The sequence below is a fragment of the Salmo trutta genome, chromosome 3 (genome assembly GCF_901001165.1).
Source record: "Salmo trutta chromosome 3, fSalTru1.1, whole genome shotgun sequence".
NCBI classification, from domain to species: Eukaryota; Metazoa; Chordata; class Actinopteri; order Salmoniformes; family Salmonidae; genus Salmo; species Salmo trutta.
The window spans coordinates 27,700,341-27,724,541 of NC_042959.1; the positions used below are offsets into that span (position 1 = coordinate 27,700,341).

A 24,201-nucleotide genomic window follows, 5' to 3' on the forward strand; every position below is an offset into this window, starting at 1 on the left:
CCATATTTGGCTATGAGTGGAAACGCCAAGCGGATGCTTCATATTTATACATCCGGCGAAATATCTAATCTGTGAAACTATAGTATAAATCCATTACACATGTGAGTTGCTGCAACAAAAATCCATGTATATCCTGACGGAACTGACGTTGGTGGAAATGTTGTTTATTTACGTTTAGAAGTATTAAGATTCGGCATCTGATAATAATAATAATAACATATATTATTTATTAGATAAAATAATATGATTATCATAGTTAATATTAGAGCAAAACAGTATAAATATTTAGTTAAGACTAATTTCTTGCACGGCAAAATAAGTTTAGGCAGGAAATGACGTTTTACGATTGACCGTCAATATTTCTTTTTGTATTCATTTAGATAGCAAAGTGTGCAACGTTTGACAACGTTTAATCCGACACTGTTGATGATTTAAACGTCGGATCATGCTTATTTAGGCGAACACGAGAGGGAATAAGCAGTAACCATGTATGACCAAGATGAAGGTATTTCAGCTATTTTACATAATGTAGCCAGCTAGCTAAATTAGCATATAGGGTAATATATGGCGCCAGGAGCATCAACAAGAAGAGATAGCTAGCAAGCCTGCTAGCGCTATGTAGGTTGACTCGTTTGTTACATACCAAATATGGTTGCACCAGACTATACACCTAACGTTAGCTAGCTATAGCACACTTTCAACTAGGCCTATCTATATGAGCATCACATAATGACATTATGTGCAAAAAAAGCTGTCTTTGATATCTGCAGAGCTGAAATACCTTTCTTTGTGTCTATCAATTGTTCTTATGTAGAAAACTCCATGAACTATATCCGGGGCCTAGGCAAACATTAAATCACTGTGTCTGCATTCACTTTGTTGATGTATTTTCCGTGATCTCTTGCAGATATCCAATACGATGAGGATGAGGATGAAATCACCCCCGATTTATGGCAAGAAGCTTGCTGGATTGTTATCAGGTAAAATGATGCTCTCCCTACCTATCTCTCTTTTGATCATCTCGTAGCATACACTATGCCGCTTGCTTATGTTCAAATAACACTATATTCTCTGATGCACCCTACAGTTCCTACTTTGATGAGAAGGGTCTGGTGCGACAGCAGCTGGACTCCTTTGACGAGTTCATCCAGATGTCCGTGCAGAGGATTGTGGAGGACGCCCCGCCCATTGACCTGCAGGCTGAGGCCCAGCACACCTCTGGAGAGGTGGAGGACCCGGTGAGTGAGTGACAGACAGGAACTTTCAGATATGCTGCTCTATCTCTGAGGACACTCATTCATGGCCTGTTACTAATGAGCTTGTTGCTTTGTTCTACAGCCACGCTACCTGCTGAAGTTTGAACAGATCTACCTTTCCAAACCCACTCACTGGGAAAGAGATGGAGCACCCTCCCCTATGATGCCCAACGAAGCCAGACTCCGGAACCTCACGTAAGTTGGCCCATTAGGAGCCGTCATTTTATCACAATATATTTCCCGTGCACGTCATAGGCAACCTTTATTCCTGCCAGTGCCAACCAGGCTCACATATGTATTATACAGGTACTCTGCTCCCCTGTACGTGGACATCACCAAGACCATCATCAAGGAGGGCGAGGACCAGCTGCAGACCCAGCACCAAAAGACCTTCATCGGCAAGATCCCGATCATGCTGCGCTCTACCTACTGCCTGCTCAGCGGACTAACGGACCGTGATCTCTGTGAGCTCAACGAGTGCCCGCTAGATCCCGGGGGCTACTTCATCATCAACGGTTCTGAGAAGGTAGAAGAAGAAAGAGCGAACGGGGGTGGAGAGTGGGATGTAAAGTTCCAGTCAAAAGTTTGGACACACCTACTAATTCAAGGGTTTTTCTTTATCTTTACTATTTAATACATTGTATAATAATAGTGAAGACATCAAAACTATGAAATAACACATATGGAATCATGTAGAAACCAAAAAAGTGTTTAACAAATCAAAATGTATTTTATATTTGAGATTCTTCAAAGTAGCCACCCTTTGTCTTGATGACACCTTTGCACACTCTTGGCATTTTCTCAACCAGCTTCACCTGGAATGCTTTTCCAACAGTCTTGAAGGTGTTCCCAGATATGGTGAGCACTTGTTGGCTGCTTTTCCTTCACTCTGCGGTCCAACTCATCCCAAACCATCTCAACTGGGTTGAGGTCAGGTGATTGTGGAGGCCATGTCATCTGATGCAGCACTCCGTTACACTCCTTCTTGGTCAAATAACCCTTACACAGCCTGGAGGTGTGTTTTAGGTCATTGTCCTGTTGAAAAACAATAGTCCCACTAAGCGCAAACCAGATGGGATGGCGTATCGCTGCAGAAGTCTATGGTAGACATGCTGGTTAAGTGTGCCATGAATTGTAAAGTGTGCAATAAATCACCAACAGTGTCACCAGCAAAGCACCATCACACCTCCTCCTCCATGCTTCACGGTGGGAACCACACATGTGGCGATCATCCTGCCCTGCGTCTCACAAAGACACAGTGGTTGGAACCAAAAATCTCAAATTTGGACTCATCAGACCAAAGGACAAGATTTCCACCAGTCTAGTGTCCATTGCTTGTGTTTCTTGGCTCAAGCAAGTCTCTTCTTCTTATTGGTGTCCTTTAGTATTGGTTTCTTTGCAGAAATTTGACTGAAGGCCTGATTCATGCAGTCTCTGAACAGTTTATGTTGAGATGTGTCTGTTACTTTTGGCCAGCAATTTCTGAGGCTGATAACTCTAATTAACTTATCCTCTGCAGCAGAGGTAACTCTGGATCTTTCTTTCCTGTGGCAGTCCTCATGAGAGCCAGTTTCATCATAGCGCTTGATGGTTTTTGCGACTGCACTTGAAGAAACTTTAAAAGTTCTTCAGATTTTCCATATTGACTGACCTTCATGTCTTAAACTAATGATGGACTGTCATTTCTCTTTGCTTATTTGAGCTGTTCTTGCCATAATGTGGACTTGGTTAAATAGGGCTATCTTCTGTATACCACCCCTACCTTGTCACAACACAACTGATTGTCTCAAATGCATTAAGAAGGAAAGAAATTCCACAAATTAACTTATAACAAGGCACACCTGTTAATTGAAATGCATTCCAGGTGACTACCTCATGAAGCTGGTTGAGAAAATGCCAAGAGTGCCTGGATGACAGCTTTGCACAAAGGGTGGCTATTTGAAGAATCTCAAATATAAAACATATTTTGATTTGATTAACACTTTTTTTGTTGGTTACTACATGATTCCATATGTGTTATTTCATAGTTTTGATGTCTTCACTATTATTCTACAATGTAGAAAATAGTAAAAATAAAGAAAAACCCTTCAATGAGTAGGTTTGTCCAAACTTTTGACTGGTACTGTATCTCTGGCCTTGTTTGTTTGGGTACCCTTGTTTCTTCAATACTTTTCACGAAGCACCTGAGGAACACACGCTTTTGCTTGAAGAGGATGTTTTATTGATAACAATTGTTGTGTTTGGTGTGCAGGTCCTGATTGCCCAAGAAAAGATGGCCACGAACACAGTGTACGTCTTTGCCAAGAAGGACTCAAAGTACGCATACACAGGGGAGTGCCGCTCCTGCCTGGAGAACTCCTCGCGCCCCACCAGCTCCATCTGGGTCAGCATGATGGCCAGGGGAGGACAGGTGAGAAACAAACAACCTTGAACACCAAAATATACCCTGTCTGAATTTGCTGGCAAAGTTGCCTTTAGGTTCTCTTTCCTCTGCTACTGCACCCAAATGTTTAATCGCTTTGTTTCTTTTTCCCCCAGGGGGTGAAGAAAAGTGCCATTGGTCAGAGGATCGTGTCCACTCTGCCCTACATCAGGCAGGAGGTGCCCATCATCATAGTGTTCCGAGCCCTGGGCTTTGTGTCCGACAGAGACATCCTGGAGCACATCATCTACGACTTTGACGACCCTGAGATGATGGAGATGGTAAAAGTTCTACATTGTAACTGACACATGATACATACTCCTGCCCCCCCCCCCTTTCTCATCGCCCACCCATCCATCCACACCTCTAATCTGCTGTGCTCCACCAGGTCAAGCCCTCCCTGGACGAGGCCTTTGTGATCCAGGAGCAGAACGTGGCTCTGAACTTCATCGGCTCTCGTGGTGCCAAGCCCGGTGTCACCAAAGAGAGGAGGATCAAGTACGCCAAGGAGGTGCTGCAGAAGGAGGTGCTCCCCCACGTCGGAGTCAGTGACTTCTGTGAGACCAAAAAGGCCTATTTCTTAGGGTGTGTTTTTTTTTTATTATGTTATATTAACGTAATAATCATAGAGATCCTATAATTCACCAGGTTTCTGTTGGAGATTCTATATGTAATTCTATTGTTATCACAGCATGATGTTACTGATTGCATAAAGACCAATATGTTGTTGTTGTGCTTGATGTATTAACCTAACGCAGTGTTGTATATTTGGGGCTGTTTGTAGGTACATGGTCCACAGACTGCTATTGGCTGCCCTGGGCAGAAGAGAGCTGGATGACAGGGATCACTACGGCAACAAAAGATTGGACCTGGCTGGGCCTCTGTTGGCTTTCCTGTTCCGAGGGTAAGGCCTGAAGGAACACTTCTATAAAACTATGCAATATCTATAAAGCTATGATTCACAGATGCAGGACTACTTTGTGCAAACCGCACTCCTATCCAAACTGAGCATTTGGTGAATATTTATGAAGTCAATCGGATACTAAGCCTGTAACTTTAATCAAGCTCTTTTTTATTTCTTTGGACGCGTTTAGAATGTTCAAGAACCTGCTGAAAGAGATCCGCATCTACGCCCAGAAGTTCATTGACAGAGGGAAAGACTTCAACCTGGAGTTGGCCATCAAGACACGCATCATCTCCGATGGCCTGAAGTACTCTCTTGCCACGGGGAACTGGGGTGACGTCAAGAAGGCCCATCAGGCCCGAGCTGGAGTGTCCCAGGTAACAGTGCAGAAGACATCTGGTATACATTCCTACAGTGGGGGAAAAAAGTATTTGATCCCCTGCTGATTTTGTACGTTTGCCCACTTACAAAAAAATTATCAGTCTATAATTTTAATGGTAGGTTTATATGGACAGTGAGAGACAGAATAACAACAAAAAAATCCAGAAAAACACATGTCAAAAATGCTAGAAAATGATTTGCATTTTAATGAGGGAAATAAGTATTTGACCCCTCTGCAAAACATGACTCAGTACTTGGTGGCAAAACCCTTGTTGGCAATCACAGAGGTCAGACGTTTCTTGTAGTTGGCCACCAGGTTTGCACACATCTCAGGAGGGATTTTGTCCCACTCCTCTTTGCAGATCTTCTCCAAGTGATTAAGGTTTCGAGGCTGATGTTGGGCAACTCGAACCTTCAGCTCCCTCCACAGATTTTCTATGGGATTAAGGTCTGGAGACTGGCTAGGCCACTCCAGGACCTTAATGTGCTTCTTCTTGAGCCACTCCTTTGTTGCCTTGGCCGTATGTTTTGGGTCATTGTCATGCTGGAATACCCATCCACGACCCATTTTCAATGCTCTGGTTGAGGGAAGGAGGTTCTCACCCAAGATTTGACAGTACATGGCCCCGTCAAATAATGCGGTGAAGTTGTCCTGTCCCCTTAGCAGAAAAACACACCCAAAGCATAATGTTTCCACCTCTATGTTTGACGGTGGAGATGGTGTTCTTGGGGTCATAGGCAGCATTCCTCCTCCTCCAAACACGGCGAGTTGAGTTGATGCCAAAGAGCTCCATTTTGGTCTCATTTGACCACAACACTTTCACCAGTTGTCCTCTGAATCATTCAGATGTTCATTGGCAAACTTCAGACGGGCATGTATATGTATTCTTGAGCAGGGGGACCTTGCGGGCGCTGCAGGATTTCAGTCCTTCACGGCATAGTGTGTTACCAATTGTTTTCTTGGTGGCTATGGTCCCAGCTGCCTTGAGATCATTGACAAGATCCTCTCGTGTAGTTCTGGGCTGATTCCTCACCATTCTCATGATCATTGCAACTCCACAAGGTGAGATCTTGCATGGAGCCCCAGGCCGAGGGATATTGACAGTTCTTTTGTGTTTCTTCCATTTACGAATAATTGCACCAAATGTTGTCACCTTCTCACCAAGCTGCTTGGCGATGGTCTTGTAGCCCATTCCAGCCTTGTGTAGGTCTACAATCTTGTCCCTGACATCTTTGGAGAACTCTTTGGTCTTGGCCATGGTGGAGAGTTTGGAATCTGATTGATTGATTGCTTCTGTGGACAGGTGTCTTTTATACAGGTAACAAATTGAGATTAGGAGCACTCCCTTTAAGAGTGTGCTCCTAGTCTCAGCTCGTTACCTGTATAAAAGACACCTGGGAGCCAGAAATCTTTCTGATTGAGATGGGGTCAAATACTTATTTCCCTCATTAAAATGCAAATCAATTTATAACATTTTTGACATGCGTTTTTCTCGATATTTTTGTTGTTATTCTGTTTCTCACTGTTCAAATAAACCTAACATTAAAATTATAGACTGATACTTTCTTTGTCAGTGGGCAAACATACAAAGTCAGCAGGGGATCAAATACTTTTTTCCCCCACTGTATATAGTTTAGGCTTAGTTTGCCATAATGCTGCTACAAGATGATTGTTGTCATTCCGAACCAGAACTTTTTGTGTTCTTTATCTCATTAGGTGTTGAACCGCTTGACCTTTGCCTCAACCCTCTCCCATCTTCGACGGGTGAACTCCCCCATCGGTCGAGACGGCAAGCTAGCGAAGCCCAGGCAGCTTCACAACACGCTGTGGGGCATGGTGTGCCCTGCCGAGACCCCCGAGGTACGTTCAAAACCAACCCAAATGACATCTGTGTTCATATCAAGGGCTATTGTTGCATCATACCATATTTTAAGGTTGAGGTTACCCTCAAAGAATTAAGCTCTCAGTCGATTAAGGCGTGTCATTGATATGCTATTGTCCCTTCTTACTTTGTTCCTGTCTTTTTGCCTCCCTCTGTCTATCTGGTCTCTCCAGGGTCATGCTGTAGGCCTGGTGAAGAACCTGGCCCTCATGGCTTACATCTCTGTGGGCTCCCAGCCCTCTCCCATCCTGGAGTTCTTGGAGGAGTGGAGCATGGAGAACCTGGAGGAGATCTCACCGGCAGCCATCGCAGAGTTAGTCCAGCAGATGGCAGCACACTGCTCTTTATCAGTCCAGAAGATATCTAAGCGTTCTCAGTCTTTTATGCTGAGTGACTTGTATAGTTTGTCAACCTATCTTATCTGCATTTTAACGCAAGTTTTTCTTCATTAATTCAACACTAACAGTGCTACCAAGATCTTTGTGAATGGCTGCTGGGTTGGAATACACAAGGACCCAGAGCAGCTGATGAACACACTGAGGAAACTGAGGCGGCAGATGGACATCATTGTGTCTGAGGTAAGGGATATGATTATTTCCTGGAATTTCAGCTTTTCTAACATTTTCATTATTTATTATATTATTATTCATTTGAATTAACCTACAAACACAATATCCCTTATCCTGATGTGCTACGTTGTTCTGATCCGTGTTTACCCCTGTTTCTAGGTGTCCATGATCAGAGACATCCGAGAGAGGGAGATCCGCATCTACACAGACGCCGGAAGGATCTGTCGTCCTCTGCTGATCGTAGAGAAACAGAAGCTGCTGCTGAAGAGGAGACACATCGACCAGCTGAAGGAGAGGGAGTACAACAACTACAGTTGGCAGGACCTGGTGGCCAGCGGCGTGGTGGAGTACATCGACACCCTGGAGGAAGAGACAGTGATGCTGGCCATGACCCCTGACGACCTCCAGGAGAAGGGCGTGGCCTACTGTTCTACATACAGCCACTGTGAGATCCACCCCTCTATGATCCTGGGAGTCTGTGCTTCCATCATCCCCTTCCCCGATCACAACCAGGTACGGCTAAAAATATTACGCTCCTAAAATATATGTTCTTGTTGGCATGGTTGATTTAGGTGCGGTGGCAATGGTATTGTCTATGACAAGACAAGGCTATAAAACATCCTAAATTAAGGATTTTTATCAGTCTTGGTATACAGTATCACACGATTTGTAATTTATATGCCTCTATTTTAACTGTAACTCTATTAATACCATTTCCCCCCCCATCTTTTCCCCTGTGTAGTCTCCCAGAAACACGTACCAGTCTGCTATGGGTAAACAAGCCATGGGTGTGTACATCACCAACTTCCACGTGCGGATGGACACCCTGGCCCATGTGCTCTACTACCCCCAGAAGCCCTTAGTCACCACTCGCTCTATGGAGTACCTGCGTTTCAGAGAGCTCCCAGCAGGTGAGAACTGGAGCGCTGCAGAATTAGCAGCCAAAACACTCCTTAACTCTGACCTAAAGATTTATGCCATTTTTCTAGTTCTGGCTCGTTGAAATCCTCTTATTTGTGCCTGGTTTAGGTATCAATTCTATTGTGGCTATTGCGGCGTACACTGGCTACAACCAGGAGGACTCTGTCATCATGAACCGCTCTGCGGTGGACCGTGGATTCTTCAGGTTTGCGGTGTGATTTGAAGATAGAAATTTGCTGTGAAAAGGACTTTTAACACGGTGGTGTAATTGACGGTGTTTATTTCAGGTCTGTTTTCTACCGCTCCTATAAAGAACAAGAGTCGAAGAAAGGCTTTGATCAGGAGGAAGTCTTTGAAAAACCCACACGCGAAACATGTTCGGGTACGTCCTAGGCATCTTGGCCTATCTACAAATATAGAGGAGTCGGCCAGAAAATCAGAGCCGACTATTTCCATCATCTCATAAAATGTTCCATCGGTAGCTTCCATTTTAAATTGGCATTCATACAAACAGAACTGCTCAGTGAACAACCCAATGCACCTGCCTTCCCCCAGGTATGAGGCACGCCATTTACGACAAGCTGGACGACGATGGCTTGATAGCTCCCGGCGTGCGCGTCTCCGGCGAGGACGTGATCATCGGCAAGACGGTGACCCTGCCGGAGAACGACGACGAGCTGGACAGCACCAACCGGCGCTACACCAAGAGGGACTGCAGCACCTTCCTCCGCACCAGCGAGACGGGCATCGTGGACCAAGTCATGGTCACCCTCAACCAGGAGGGCTACAAGTTCTGCAAGATCAGGGTGCGTCCTGAGTCCTCTAGCTTCCCACAGTAGGCATATTGTGTCAAGTTGACAATGCATTAGTAGGCTGTAAAAATGACAAACAAACAGTAATAAATTATCCCTGTTGGCAGCTCTACCTATTTGTCAAGTTTAGAGTAGGCAGGAAGGTCATCCATGGTATGGGCAGGTTTGAGTTGAGTTTTACGAGCGTGATTGCTTCCAATGAAGCATCAAGTCCGAGATACCAAATCCGAGTTGTTGACAGATTGACTAAATGAAACATGAGCTCCTCTGGTTGAATATTGCACCCTCTAACCTTGGGCCATAAGGTTATGAAGCCTTATGGCCCAACTTGTGGCATGATTTAACTCAAACTCCATTTGTTTCTTCTTGCAGGTTCGCTCTGTTCGTATCCCCCAGATTGGTGACAAGTTTGCCAGTCGACACGGGCAGAAGGGTACTTGTGGCATTCAGTACAGACAGGAGGTAACGTATTAGACACATGTTCCTCATGCACAGTCTACAGGACTGCTCACTCTTAAGTAGACTACACAGTATGACATTGAGCCAGGAAATGTTTATCATGATGTTTAGTCAATGGCCTAGAGACATTGTGTTTAGACTGAGCCTAAACATAAATAAAGCCAAAGGCCTCTTCACAGGAAATGCTAAGTCAACCACATCCCAGTATATACTATAAAACTGATTTATAGAGAATATGGAAGTCTCTGTAGAACGTCCAACATTCCTGCATGGGGTTATGCCTTAGAAAGACTGGTCTAGAAAACTGGAACCCTTACACAAGTTTTTGTAAGTGAACTATGTCCTTTGTTCCGTTTCTTTCCACAGGACATGCCCTTCACTTGCGAGGGAATTACCCCAGACATCATCATCAACCCCCATGCCATCCCCTCTCGTATGACAGTCGGCCATTTGATCGAGTGCCTGCAGGGCAAGGTGCCTGTCTAATAACTCCTCCCCCTACTCCATTTTAACTTGTGTTACTCCTATGTTGAGACCTCTGAAGAATGTGACAGTAAACTAAGGTATCTAGATTGGGTCTCTTAGAAATTACAAAGGTCAGTGTGAATTTGTTTGTTCAAGGTCAGAGACTTTTTGCCATGGAAATCAAGTGTGGTGTATGGATGGGAGTTTTCTTGTTTTCACCCTCTTCTTTCACCGTGTAGGTTTCAGCCAACAAAGGGGAGATTGGTGACGCCACACCTTTCAACGATGCGGTCAACGTGCAGAAGGTCTCCAACCTGCTGTCTGAGTACGGATATCACCTGAGGGGCAACGAGGTCAGGACATCAGCCTCCTTTACCATTCACATCTACCTTCTATAGTAGCTATTTCACACTAGTCTGTCTATAGAGTACAATTAACTGGCCTCGTCTTTCCCTTCTAGGTGTTGTACAACGGTTTCACCGGCCGTAAGATTACCTCTCAGATCTTCCTCGGGCCCACATACTACCAACGCCTAAAGCACATGGTGGACGACAAGATCCACTCTCGGGCCCGAGGCCCAGTCCAGATCCTCAACAGACAGCCCATGGAGGGCAGATCACGGTAAGAATACTAAGAATTATTTAACGTAGGACTTTTTCCCTTTCATGGCACTATTTGAGTGCACTTGGGCTTGTATTTGTTAAGCAACTTTAAGTAGGAGCTGAACTCGGATCAGTTCTGTCTTTTTAGATGATAATAAATGCACAGGGGGAGAGGCCCTGATCCTAGATCAGCACTTCTAGATCACATGCTTTATGAATACAGGCCCTGATCTTGCCCAGTTTAATCTAGAATCCTTAATTGAAACAATAACAAAGCAGGCACCCCACCTCTGTTTTGGTAAAAAGCTGAGAGATGGGCCTGGAGAAATTTAACCACTGAAATTCATAGACAGAGCAATGGATGCAAGGACTGACCATCCATGATATCAACATTATAGTTTTAACCATGTTTTGAGGCAACAATAATGCAGTAAAACAAGGTTATATTTTGGGTTCGGATGGGGTACGACAGTTGAACTAAGCTCATGAGGCATTTCTAAGTTATATTCTTCAAGAATGGCTATAAATCATTACTTTATAAGTCCAAAACTTGATGTAGCAACTGCAGATTGCCGCTTTAACTAACCATGCTCTCATTTTGCACTCAGTGATGGAGGTCTTCGTTTTGGGGAGATGGAGCGTGATTGTCAGATAGCCCACGGTGCGGCTCAGTTCCTGCGTGAGAGGCTGTTCGAGGCATCTGACCCCTACCAGGTCCACGTCTGCAACCTCTGTGGCCTAATGGCCATCGCCAACACCCGCACACACACCTATGAGTGCAGGGGCTGTCGCAACAAAACGCAGGTACAGAACACCACCACCAGTCTCCCAATTATTCCTGTTTATTACTTAGTCTGGCCTATTCACATGTTGTTTATGTCCATTATACCTTTATTACTGTAACCAGAATGTCAATTCCAAATTCTAACTACAATATAGTGAAATAGATTTTTAAGTGTTCCAACAGGACTATAAAAAAGTCTTGCCTCTATAGCCTTAGTTTTGTTGAAGATTTATTGAATAAGATGTTTGTACAATGTAACCGTTTCCACCCTTTCTTGTCAGATCTCTCTGGTCAGAATGCCATATGCCTGCAAGCTGCTCTTCCAGGAGCTCATGTCCATGAGTATCGCCCCTCGTATGATGACCAGTTAGGAGCACTACCAAACCCCTGTCTTGTCAACAGGAATTGTTGTAGGAATGTCGAGGACATCGCTTATCTCTTCAGTGGGAGAGATGGAGCCTCAGGAGACAAAAACTAAATGCAACAGTCAACTTGTTTTTACGCTAATGGTCAGGTCCCCACGATTTGTCTGGCAAAATAATTTTAGGCGTGATATCACTGTTTTGGAACATCGTCTCGGTTGTTTTTGTCAAACTAGAATAAATAAAGGTTGGTTTTTAATTTGTTGTCACACTTTCTTCATTCAGTGTTTGTATTGAGCTAGCTAGCTTTATGTGGATTTGAAAAACTGAGATATACTGTGTGTGTGTGTGTGTGTGTGTGTGTGTGTGTGTGTGTGTGTGTATGTGTGTATATATATATATATATATGTATGTGTATATATATATATATATATATATATATATATATATATAATTTCATAGTATTACACTGTTCTGTGCAGAAGTCTTGATCCTATAATATCGAAATAGCCACAACTTGTAGTCCATTTTGTATTTATTAGTAATGTACAGCAAGTGTCCCATGGTAGTAACATCAGTGTTAGTAAACCATACACCAAAGTGAATACATCAAATACATACTTAAGCTGAAAAACTAGCAACATTTTGGTAAAAGCAATGTCCACTGGCCCCTTCATTGGAGTCGCAGACTTTTAGCAATAGCACCGAAAGTGGATCTCTACATTCCAACATAAATCCTCCTTTTTTCTACGCCATTTCAAACTTGTCGTTTGCTCAATATACCCTACAGTTCATCCCCAGACATCCGCCGCTGTGTGGTTTGTTAGCTAAACCCGTGGTATATGAGCCCTGGGGTTATATGAATGCTAGAGAAAGCCTTGTGTCTGGTTAGCCTGCCTGTCATTCCAGATCGCTCACTCCACACAATGGCTTTTGCAAAGGCATGGCTTTATGGCTTATCAAGTACCATGTCAAGGGAAAGAATGATTTGTGTACTTTTCAGGAGGTCAAAGAAAAACTACATTATGAATAAAAAAATGTAGTCTCGAATGTAATGATTCATTCATTTTCATTCGTTTTTCAAGTTCTGATTTTAGTTATTTTTAGCCTGCATGTCAGTATGTTTCTGCCTTGGCCAACCATGATTGCCTTGAAATGTAATATTTTGAGGCACCCAGGGTAAAATTCTTTAGAGTAAATAAATTCACAAAAACTACATCAAAAGAAGAGATGGTGGAAGAGTAAGGCAGATGTGAAACACTGCTGAGTTTGATTGAGCATGCATATGTGCAATTACATAGTGTGTGCGCACATACAGGAAACTGCCAACATAAAGTGTCTTAATAGGGCGTTGGGCCACCACGAGCCGAACAGCTTCAATGCACCTTGGCATCGATTATACAAGTGTCTGGAACTCTTGGAGTGATGCGACACCATTCTTCCATGAGAAATTCCATAATTTGGTGTTTTGTTGATGGTAGTGGAAAACGCTGTCTCAGGCGCCACTCCAGAATCTCCCATAAGTGTTCAATTGGGTTGAGATCTGGTGACTGAGAAAGCCATGCATATGGTTTTCAGGCTCATCAACCCATTGTGACCACTCGTGCCCTGTAGATGGGGGCATTGTCATCCTATGGGGGCATAGCCATGGTAGCCAAAATAATGGACTGCCCAGCATTTTTATACATGACCCTAAGCATGATGGGATGTTATAATTGCTCAATTAAGTCAGGAACCACACCTGCGTTCAATATACTTTGTATCCCTCATTTACTAAAGTGTTTAAATTATTTTGGCAGTAACTGGTACATTTTAAAGAATGACTTGTGTGTGATGCCACTGACAAGAAAAATGTGTGTGAGAGGCCTAGATGTGTCTTGTGGATGTCTACGATGGTAACTTTCAATGTTGTGAGATGCAACGTTGATGCTTGTGCATACGCAGTATACTGAGTATAACTATGAAAACTATGACTGTTATCAAATAACATATCAAGTATAAATATGATTGATGATAATAGTGAGTGTTGGTCCTCTTTCTCAGTCAGTGTACAGGTCTACTTGTGTTGGAGGTGGGGGGGGGGGGGTGGCTTGGGGCTGCTCCCTCCTCTCGTGATCCTGCCAGGATCCGCCCCTTAGTCCCTACTGTGCTGAGATGCCTTACAGCTCATCATCCTTGGTCACTGGAAGAGACACAGACAAAAACACGATGACAGATGAGTTAATTTATTAAAGAGTTATGTGAATGTCTACGGTAAGGGTCCTTAACTGGTCCTGTTTATAATAAATAATAATACTTAATTTAATTGTTAAAAGCGCTTTCTCAGACACAAGGGGCAAAAAAAACCACATACAAATCCAAGTATTCAGGAAGACCTGAATACTTGGATTGGTTTTCATCAGATTGTGTCACCTATCTAGCTCTGCTTTCTTTTTAGATCACTGGAAATGAAGGAGAAGTGCTTAGATAGGATCTTGCACGATGGAGAGCGTGCCTTGGAAAAGGTTTGTTGTTTTTAATAGTATCCATCATCACAGACCACCAGGGATGGGAGATCACCTAAAGGTAGAGCTAACCTTGTTATTGTGATGGCGTTTTCACTCAAACATCCAGGTTCTTTCCCATGGAGCAAAGCTTTAAAGGCAGGTCAATAAATTGCATGTGTCAACCCCAGAGACACGTGCTGCCTTGTCGAGGCAACCGTCTAGCCCTGTCGAGAGCCAAGTGACGTGGGCCGAGCCAAAAGCCAAAAGCAAAGCAGGCACTCCTAAACATGTCAGGACGGGATGGTCACCACGGGCTAGAAGTCACACACACACTGAATGTACGCATACATGCACAGACACACACACACACAAAATGTACGCATACAAGGACGCACATGTACAGACACAGCACCATGCAAACCTGAAGAGACAAAATCAATGTATAAAGGGTAGACATGCCCTTTGGTGCCATGTTGTGTGGGTCTAGATTTAACATGAAATAAGAGTGCAGTAGGACAGGGATGCTTCAGTACCTTTCTTGACAGGGATGTCATCGATGGACTCCACCACGTGAATGGTGCCCACCGCTGAGGCCTCTCCCTTGGCGTTGACAGCGTGACACTCGTACGAACCCGCCTCTTCCTTGGTGAGCGGCGAGATCTGAAAAGCATGGCGACGGTGGTTATTATACCTTGATGTGATTTTTTAGAAGAACACATGATGTGGTCTGCAGTAAACAAGCAGCTGCAAGAGGAACAAACACAGCCTCAAACTCTCCCTCCCAGCCAAACTCAGCTTATTTCGACAGAGCACGGGCGCCATTTCAAGTGTTCAGGATAGTTTGCAGTTGTATAACTGCTGTCCAGTGCCGGCTTGCCCCTGTGTAGATGTTTAGACGTTTACTTCTCACGAGTACAAACATCTACAGTGGAAGATGGCAAATTAAGAAAACATGGCAAAGAATCATTGTGGAAGATAAATACTCTGAAATGAGATCAAGAAATTGAAAGAATTTGATGTTTGTCAGCAGGGGAGCAGAATACTGAGAGTGAAAAGAGAGGGAAGAAGAGATAGATATAGATCTAACCACTGAACAGGGCCCACCAATGTTTTCTGTTCCTTTACTGAGACATTGAAGAAGGAGTTTCATTTCTATTAAACTCTCTGTTATGTAGAGGCTCTGAACAGAACAAGTCAATGGGGAGCATTGATGGATAACTTTGGAATATGCCTCAGGTAATATTTAAGCAATAAGGCATGAGGGGGTGTGGTATATGGCCAATATACTACGGCTAAGGGCTGTTCTTAAGCACGATGCAACGCGGAGTGCCTGGATACACCCCTTAGCCGTGGTATATCAGCCATATACCACAAACCCCCGAGGTGCTTTATTGCTATTATAAACTGATTAGCAACGTAATTTGAACAGTAACAAAAAAAATGTTTCTCATACCCGTGGTACACCACGGCTTTAAGCCTATCAGCATTCAGGGCTCGAACCACCTGGTTTATAATTATAAATAAATTGCATAAATAATGGAATGTCAGCTATCTAATACATATCTCTTCCACCCTATGCTTTAATTTTCCCTTCATTAACTCTGTGTGTGGTCTTTGAGGTATTTGACTGATTTGTGTCTGTGGGGGAAGATCCACAAGTCTGTATGACAGCTAAAATATTTCAAGTAGTGTGCATATCTGTGTGTTTATGTGTGTGTGGGCTAGTTGGACTCACCAGGACCCAGCCGGTGACCTCATGTTTCTCAGGTCCTCCACGGGTCTGAATGGCCAGGTTGTCTCTGTCTCCTGGAAGCAGCTCCATTCTCTGTTTTCCGCTGGTGACCTGGGAAAACAACCGTTAACTTAATAACTAACTAATCCAATCAACTCATTAAAAGCACAGTGTGCGTGCAGCTGTGAAACTGAAAACACTTGACGCTTCAGCTACTACACTCACGAGGCAACCAACTTAATCATGTTATAGTAGGTTTCAGTAAATCGCCCAATGTTATTTCAAGTCATCTAAAATCACATTCTCTTTATATGACCTAAGCTCAGACACTGACATCTACAGCTATAAAAACACATGACATAAGCAAAGAAAGCAAAGGCTCATCTGGGAAATCAGTGGGCCACAAGAAAGTCTTGGTATGGAAAGATGGATGTAACTAACACAATGACATGTTCTGTTGAACCCAAACCATCCATCTTCAGTTTTATTGTATCGAGCTCACTGACGTTTTTCCTCTCTCTCCCCTCAAAGAGACGAAGTGTGAGAACCAGCTGGAGGTGAGTTTGGCCTGTTTTGGTGTGTAGAAGACGTTGAAGGTCACACACCAGAGAAGTCGCTTAATTCCAGAGAGAAATGCCAGGGTGGTTGTGGGTTTGATTCCCACGGGGGGTCAGTATGAAAAGGTATGCACTCTGGATAAAAGCGCACCTGCTTAATTAGTCAAACGTAAATGTTGTAACATCTTTTGGCCTTTCTCTCTCCTTCACTCTCTCTCTCTCTCCACTCTCTCTCTCGTTCACTCTCTCTCTCCTTCACTCTCTCTCTCTCCACTCTCTCTCTCTCTCCACTCTCTCTCTCCTTCACTCTCTCTCTCTACTCTCTCTCCTTCACTCATCAGTTCTGTCTCCGTCTCCTACTCTTCCCCCTCAATTTTATCTCCCTCTCTCCCCTTTCCCATTCTTTTCCTCCCTCTTTCCCTCTCCCTCCCTATCTGAGGGGATTTTGAGGCAAGCTGAAAACTGTTCTTCAGGAGGCCTGGACATTACTGTCTCCAGGCTCTAGTCCTCTACAGTAGATAGGACCTAACCCGGGCACAGTCATCACCTTCACTCTAACAGCTCAGCGTTAAACACCATAGTCCAGTCCAATCACTAAGCTAAAGACCCTGGGATTAAACACCTCCCTCTGCAACTGGATCCTGGACTTCCTGACGGGCCACCCCCAGGTGGTGAGGGTAGACAACAACATATCTGCCATGCTGACCCTCAACACGGGGGCCCCTCCGGGGATTTTTTTCTTCTTCTCGCCCATCTACACAGAATGCCCCATAATGACAAAGTGAAAACAAGTTTTTAGAAATTTTTTGCTAATTTATTCAAAATGAAATACAAAAATATCTCATTTACACACCCCTGAGTCAAAACTTTGTAGAAGCACCTTTGGCAGCGATTACAGCTTTGAGTCTTTCTGGGTAAGTCTCTAAGAGCTTTACACAACGGTATTGTGCAACATTTGCCCGTTATTCTTTTCAAAATTCTTCAAGCTTTGTCAACTTGGTTATTGATCATTGCTAGACAACCATCTTTAGGTCTTGCCATAGATTTTCTAGTCAATTTAAGTTAAAATTGTAACTCGGCCATTCAGAAACATTCACTGTCTTCTTGGGAAGCAAGTATAGATTTGGCCTGTTTTAGGTAATTTCCTGCTGAAAAGTAAATTAATCTCCCAGTGTCTGGTGGAAAGCACACTGAACCAGGTTTTCCTCGAGGATTTTGCCTGTGCTTAGCTCCATTCCATTTAATTTTTATCCTTAGAAACTCCCCAGTCCATAACAATTACAAGCATACCCATAACATGATGCTGCCATGACTATGCTTGAAAATATGGAGAGCGGTACTCAGTAATGTGTTGTATTGGATTTGCCCCAAACATAACACTTTGTATTCAGGACAAACATTTAATTGCTTTGCCACATTTTGCAGTATTACTTTAGTGCATTTTTGAAAACAGAATGCATGTTTTGGAGATTTGTATTCTGTACAGGTTTCCTCCTTTTCACTCTGTCAAATAAAATGTGATTTGATTTGATTAGGACCATGACAGGCCCACTACCTACTGTAATTAAAACATAATGGGGCCCCTCCACTACAAGAGAAAGAGGAATGTGGTTGCTAAGCTCACCCTTAATTCCTCAAGTTCTGCCATTTAAGGTGTGTGACTGGCTCTTTAAAGGAAAATTCCTAACACCAGTTACATAGGCATTGATTGCTAAATAGGTCCAATTTAACAGGTCAATGCAAATCTCTAATCTATGGGCTCCATTTGAACAAAGCAACATTCGGTTGAGCTGTGAGAGTGTGGGCGTTTGTGTTAATCAAATCAATAAAACCATGCTTACAATGTTAAAACGTATCAATTCAAACCCACACTCTCTCTTTCAGTGCAGGAAGACTTTTTTGTTTACCACCAAAACTTCCAGATTTCCATCATGATTATAAAATCCTATTTAGAGTGGTCTCTTGCTCTATTTTGAGAGTAAGCAATCAGGGGGTTATCTTTGTAGTTTGTCCAGGAATGATAAGTTGTGTTCTCCACATTGACGTCACGCATCCTGTCTTTCCATGGCTCTGTTAATCTCCACTCCCCCCTTCCTTCCTTATTTTCTTGGCCTCATCCTCAATTTCCTCACTGACTTTCTGACATTTTTTTGTCTCTGTGAAACCAATGGGCATTTCATGTCTCTTAGTTTTTTTTAAATCTTAAATGTTATGAATGTTAGCTGCTGCCCGTGAGTATAAGTAAAGCCTTGACTGTAAAGATCAGATAATAATTGAAGATTTCCCCTCTAACCCCTCATGTCCTGTGCTATTGTTTCAGTGTGTGGTTAACAATAGCGCGATTCATAGCCTCCATGGTCATATCGCTTTCATCCATAGAGCCCAAATCAACAATCAGTTGAAGGGGACGTATGAATATCTAGACATAGGAAAATACATTAACAACCTACCGTATGTACAGTTATTTGGACCATCATACTAAACTATACATGGGAGTGATTCTGATACCGTATAGAAATGGTTTCTCAAAGCATGGGGCGATTGTCTTTTCTTTTGTACCATAACCTAGAAAAGTGTTGATTCAAATTTGAATTGAACATGTCCTAGTGACTTCACCGTTGGACCTTCTTGTACCTTCTTCCAGGTGATCACAGGGGTGGGGATTCCAATGGCCTCGCAGCTCAGGTAGACCTGGGAGCCTGTGACATTGTAGACCTCACCAGGGGCTGTCACAATGACAGGTGCTATAGAGGAGGAGAAGAAGAAAGAAAAAAAGGTGAGACAATTCAGTGGATTTAATATCTCCTTCGAATCAACCTGTAACATGTATTTTTACCTTGGGCGGAATCAGAGAGAGCTCTGGTGTTATCCCCTGGGACAAGCTGGTACAGGATGGAAATGTCAGAGCAGGAATTCAATGTTCGTGTTCTGATTGATGCGTTGTATAAATGAGTGAGCGTGTTATAAATGAACAGATAGCGGATAGCGGCCCCAGTCCATTTAGCCGTTCAGAAAATAATTAATGTGAATCTTACAGTAAGTGGTGAAGCTGATATAACATGGACCACATCAAGGAGTTTGGAGTTCATTCTGTTAGTTAGGAATTTGGTGAAATATTAAGCATTCCTTCTCCCCTTGATTTTCTCATGCCAGTAAGAATTAGTTGAACATGACCTCTGTTTGGTTTCTCAATGTGAACCTGGACATTACTGTAATTGCCTTTGAAACATTGGGACAGGCTTTATGCTGACTTGCACCAATTAAAACTCTATTATTAATTCTGAAAAACAAAGCTGGTAATCTATTTAGCTCAAACAGAATGATCTGTCATTTCTATGGGTCAAGAAAATAATTTGTGCAATTACATCACGTCACACTTCTGGCACATAATACTTTACATGCGATCCACAAGTGTGGACAGAAATGTAGGTTTACTGAAATGCTATTTTAGTTATGATGAATAAGCTTTGAATGACAAGGGTTGCAAAGTAAGGGCCGCTTTAGAACAATGTTATGATGAAACAGCAGACCTATGGAAGATTGACTATGTTGTCTTTTCAATGCTCTATACTCCAACCCAAGGAATGGACATGATATGATAATTAGGATCATAAATAAGCGCTGACTCATATACAGTCAGAAGTTTACATACACCTTAGCCAAATACATTTAAACTCAGTTTTTTACAATTCCTGACATTTAATCCTAGGAAAAATTCCCTGTTTTAGGTCAGTTAGGATCACCACTTTATTTTAAGAATGTGAAATGTCAGAATAATAGTAGAGAGAATGATTTATTTCAGCTTTTATTTTTTTCATCATATTCCCAGTGGGCCAGAAGTTTACATACACTCAATTAGTATTTGGTAGCATTGCCTTTAAATTGTTTAACTTGGGTCAAACATTTCGGGTAGCCTTCCACAAGCTTCCCACAATAAGTTGGGTGAAGTTTGGCCCATTCCTCCTGACAGAGCTGGTGTAGCTGAGTCAGGTTTGTAGGCCTCCTTGCTCTCACACGCTTTTTCAGTTCTGCCCACAAATGTTCTATAGGCTTGAGGTCAGGGCTTTGTGATGGCCACTCCAATACCTTGACTTTGTTGTCCTTAAGCCTTTTTGACACAACTTTGGAAGTATGCTTGGGGTCATTGTCCATTTGGAAGACCCATTTGCGACCAAGCTTTAACTTCCTGACTGATGTCTTGAGATGTTGCTTCAATATATCCACATAATTTCCCTACCTCATGATGCCATCTATTTTGTGAAGTGGACCAGTCCCTCCTGCAGCAAAGCACACCCACAACATGATGCTGCCACCCCCGTGCTTCATGGTTGGGATGATGTTCTTCGGCTTGCAAGCCTCCCCCTTTTTCCTCCAAACATAACGATGGTCATTATTGCCAAACAGTTTTTTTTTTGTTTCATCAGACCAGAGGACATTCCTCCAAAAAGTACAATCTTTGTCCCCATGTGCAGTTGCAAACCATAGTCTGGCATTTTTATGGCGGTTTTGGAGCAGTGGCTTCTTCCTTGCTGAGCGGCCTTTCAGGTTATGTCAATATAGGACTCATTTTACTGTGGATATAGATACTTTTGTACCTGTTTCCTCCAGCATCTTCACAAGGTCCTTTGCTGTTGTTCTGGGATTGATTTGCACTTTTCGCACCAAAGTACGTTCCTCTCTAGGAGACAGAACGCGTCTCCTTCCTGAGCGGTATGACGGCTGCGTGGTCCCATGGTGTTTATACTTGCGTACTATTGTTTGTACAGATGAACGTGGTACCTTCAGGTGTTTAGAAATTGCTCCCAAGGATGAACCAGACTTGTTGATTTCTTTTGATTTTCCCATGATGTCAAGCAAAGAGGCACTGAGTTTGAAGGTAGTCCTTGAAATACATCCACAGGTACACCCCCAATTATCCTATCAGAAGTTTCTAAAGCCAGGACATCCTTTTCTGGAATTTTCCAAGCTGTTTAAAGGCACAGTCAACTTAGTGTATGTAAACTTCTGACCCACTGGAATTGTGATACAGTGGATTTTACGTTAAATAATCTGTCTGTAAACAATTGTTGGAAAAATTACTTGTGTCATGCACAAAGTAGATGTCCTAACCGACTTGCCAAAACTATAGTTTGTTAACAAGAAATTTGTGGAGTGTTGAAAAACAAGTTTTAATGACTCCATCCTAAGTGTATGTAAACTTCCAACTTCAACTGTAGCTAGAGGCCCCTGTTGTTTTGAGTTCCGGTGAAATTTACTGTCACCAGTTAAGTAAGGTCAACAAAATCCTCCCCTGAAACCACAGCCCTAGGCCTAGTCAACGAACTCTGAACTGAACGAACTCTGAGAAAACAATAACAACTTGGAGTGGAGAGAGGAACGTTATATTCACCTTGACCTATCTGAGAGCCTAAAGGGTGCATCTTAAGTGGTGGTCTGACCTCGCCCTGTTGTATATGGGCAAATTAGCAAGAGTCTGGGGCCTTTCGTGTGGCACGACTTTTTCTGCCAGCTAGCCAGGTTTTTTCCTCCATTCTTTTTCCACGTCCTGAACCGTTTCGCCTGCCTAATCCAGAGCTGGCATGCAGTTATAATTAATCATGTGAAGGTTCAGTGAACTAGACACTGCTGGCTTTGCTTTAAACCAACAGGGCCTGTCTGTGTGTTTGTAGGCGAGGCGCTGCTGTTTGATTGACAGTCATCCTCCTTTATAAAATGTAAAATCTCAGACGTGTCTGTTCAGGGCTATATGTTCTATAGAGAGCGCCACCCCAGAGTGGAGACAACGGCTTTCAGCTTGTTCAGTGGCTGGCATTAGTTAGATCTGGTTGTTTTGGAAGGGTTATAGAGATAGAGGATGATGTAAACCTTGTCCACACCCAGTGGACAGTGCCACAGATTTTCCATAGTTCTCAGTCAGTTCTTCTATCCAGTAACTAGAGAACACTCATGTCTCTGCATGCGTCCCAAGACAAATCAATGTATTGTGACAGGGATGTACAATAACAATGTAAGTTGATGGTGCATTGGACAGTAGTCTAATCAAGACCATTTAGAATCAGTTCATGCAAGGCAAACATTGACAACAAGTCATAGAGAGATACCACCCATAGGGATTAATACATTAACATTATTTGCATTGTGTAAATGGTTATTGATTATGCCAGAAAGCTTATAGCAAGCATATCACACTTAAAAATAAACATAATACCTCTTACTGATCGAGGGGAAAGATTAGTCAAGATGAAAGTGACACCAACATGTAACACCAAAATGTCATGTCTAGGCCCCTTGGTGAACTATTGGCTATCAGGTCAGAATGTATTTGAGATGGATGAGAATTGTTGTAGCGTGATACACCAAATCAAAACAGTTTTTCCAAAATATACAGAATTCAATGTCCATTAAACGACTACTGCGCTCTATATAATAAGTGGACCGTTATCTGCCGTTCCCCCCATTCTCACCTGTTGAGCATTTTCCTTTATTCAAGATCTTGATTTCAGGCTTCTCCTCGCTCACCGCTTTCAGGCTGGCAACTTTCAAGTCGCAACCAGTTTTATAAGTCACGCCATCGGAGCCACACACGTCGTAGTTGGTTTTGCAGGCGCAAACGCCGAGCTTTGTCTTTTTGTCCTTTTCGCTCTTTACGCACTCCAGTCCAGAGGCGCAACGCTTGGCTGTGGCTCCGCGCCCCCCACATGATTCCCCGGCTCCATACGCGCAAAGTGAACAACAACCGCAGGAGTCAAAAATTGTGCCAGACTTGCATCCCTCCGTTGGTAGAGGGTCACACAGGCTGGGTTCACACGTGCCACAGGTGCGCGGCACACGGTCCGCAGATGCGGACGCAAGTAACAACGATATCGCCACGGCGAAAAGCACCAACATGTTGATGTTGAGTTTATAGTGGTGGTTCTGTATTGCCATGGCTGTCTCATACAGTGTAAAGCACTGTACAGTTCTTATTGGTGATTTTGTTGAAGCTCAACCCCGCCCCCAAAATCCCCTCCTTTGACTTCCATGTCTCCATAAACGTTTTGGTCTAAATCCCCATTTTAAATTGACTTTGCAATTAACCAAAAACACCACAGTTAATACAAAATAATGTTTTATTTTACTGAAGTAACTTCAACCCAATTACTTCAACTTTTTGAACACATCTGATATAAGCAACAATTTATGGATCACATAATGAGATTCACATTCAATAAATAAACATGTTATGCAATTTACACTGGATGTTCAAAGTACAAATCTAGCATCCACTGATCATCCATGACTATGGTGGTCATCTTAAATAGATTTCTTGCACATCATTTGCCAGTTACAATGCCAGTTAAAGTTACATTGCCAGTTACATTCCTTAATCACAACACCGAGTTATCCTGGGTAGAACAGGGAGTGGTTGCCTTTCAAAGTAAGCATGCACGTACATGTTACAGTATACACCAGCCACATAGATATCTTGATACCGACTTGGTTTGTTAGATATGGACGTGTTGGATATATCTGATATTCTCTGATGGACCATCACCCATCGTGGTCCACTCTAGATCTCAGTTCAGTGGTGACCAACCCTTGTCCTGGAGAGATATAGGGTGTACAG

The 24,201-nt window shown here is 43.1% G+C and overlaps 2 protein-coding genes across 2 annotated transcripts; one reads left to right on the forward strand and one right to left on the reverse strand.

Annotated features, from left to right (window-relative positions):
- The first annotated feature begins 333 nt into the window (after positions 1-333).
- Positions 334-12,081, forward strand: polr2b (RNA polymerase II subunit B). Its single transcript, XM_029728561.1, has 24 exons — positions 334-505; positions 908-980; positions 1,088-1,238; positions 1,339-1,451; positions 1,563-1,782; positions 3,508-3,666; positions 3,795-3,959; positions 4,067-4,263; positions 4,463-4,582; positions 4,773-4,959; positions 6,681-6,824; positions 7,020-7,159; positions 7,313-7,424; positions 7,575-7,928; positions 8,158-8,326; positions 8,445-8,541; positions 8,624-8,718; positions 8,892-9,142; positions 9,521-9,610; positions 9,974-10,081; positions 10,312-10,425; positions 10,533-10,693; positions 11,283-11,478; positions 11,740-12,081. Exons 1-24 carry the CDS (start codon positions 487-489, stop codon positions 11,827-11,829), a joined length of 3,525 nt encoding a protein of 1,174 aa, XP_029584421.1. The 5' UTR covers positions 334-486; the 3' UTR covers positions 11,830-12,081.
- Positions 12,082-12,337: 256 nt separating this feature from the next.
- On the reverse strand, positions 12,338-23,539 carry LOC115171594 (insulin-like growth factor-binding protein 7). The gene is made up of 5 exons (XM_029728573.1): positions 23,060-23,539; positions 19,230-19,339; positions 16,042-16,149; positions 14,840-14,966; positions 12,338-14,002 (listed from the first exon to the last, which is right to left on the reverse strand). Exons 1-5 carry the CDS (start codon positions 23,520-23,522, stop codon positions 13,980-13,982), a joined length of 831 nt encoding a protein of 276 aa, XP_029584433.1. The 5' UTR covers positions 23,523-23,539; the 3' UTR covers positions 12,338-13,979.
- Between the last annotated feature and the right edge of the window lie 662 nt (positions 23,540-24,201).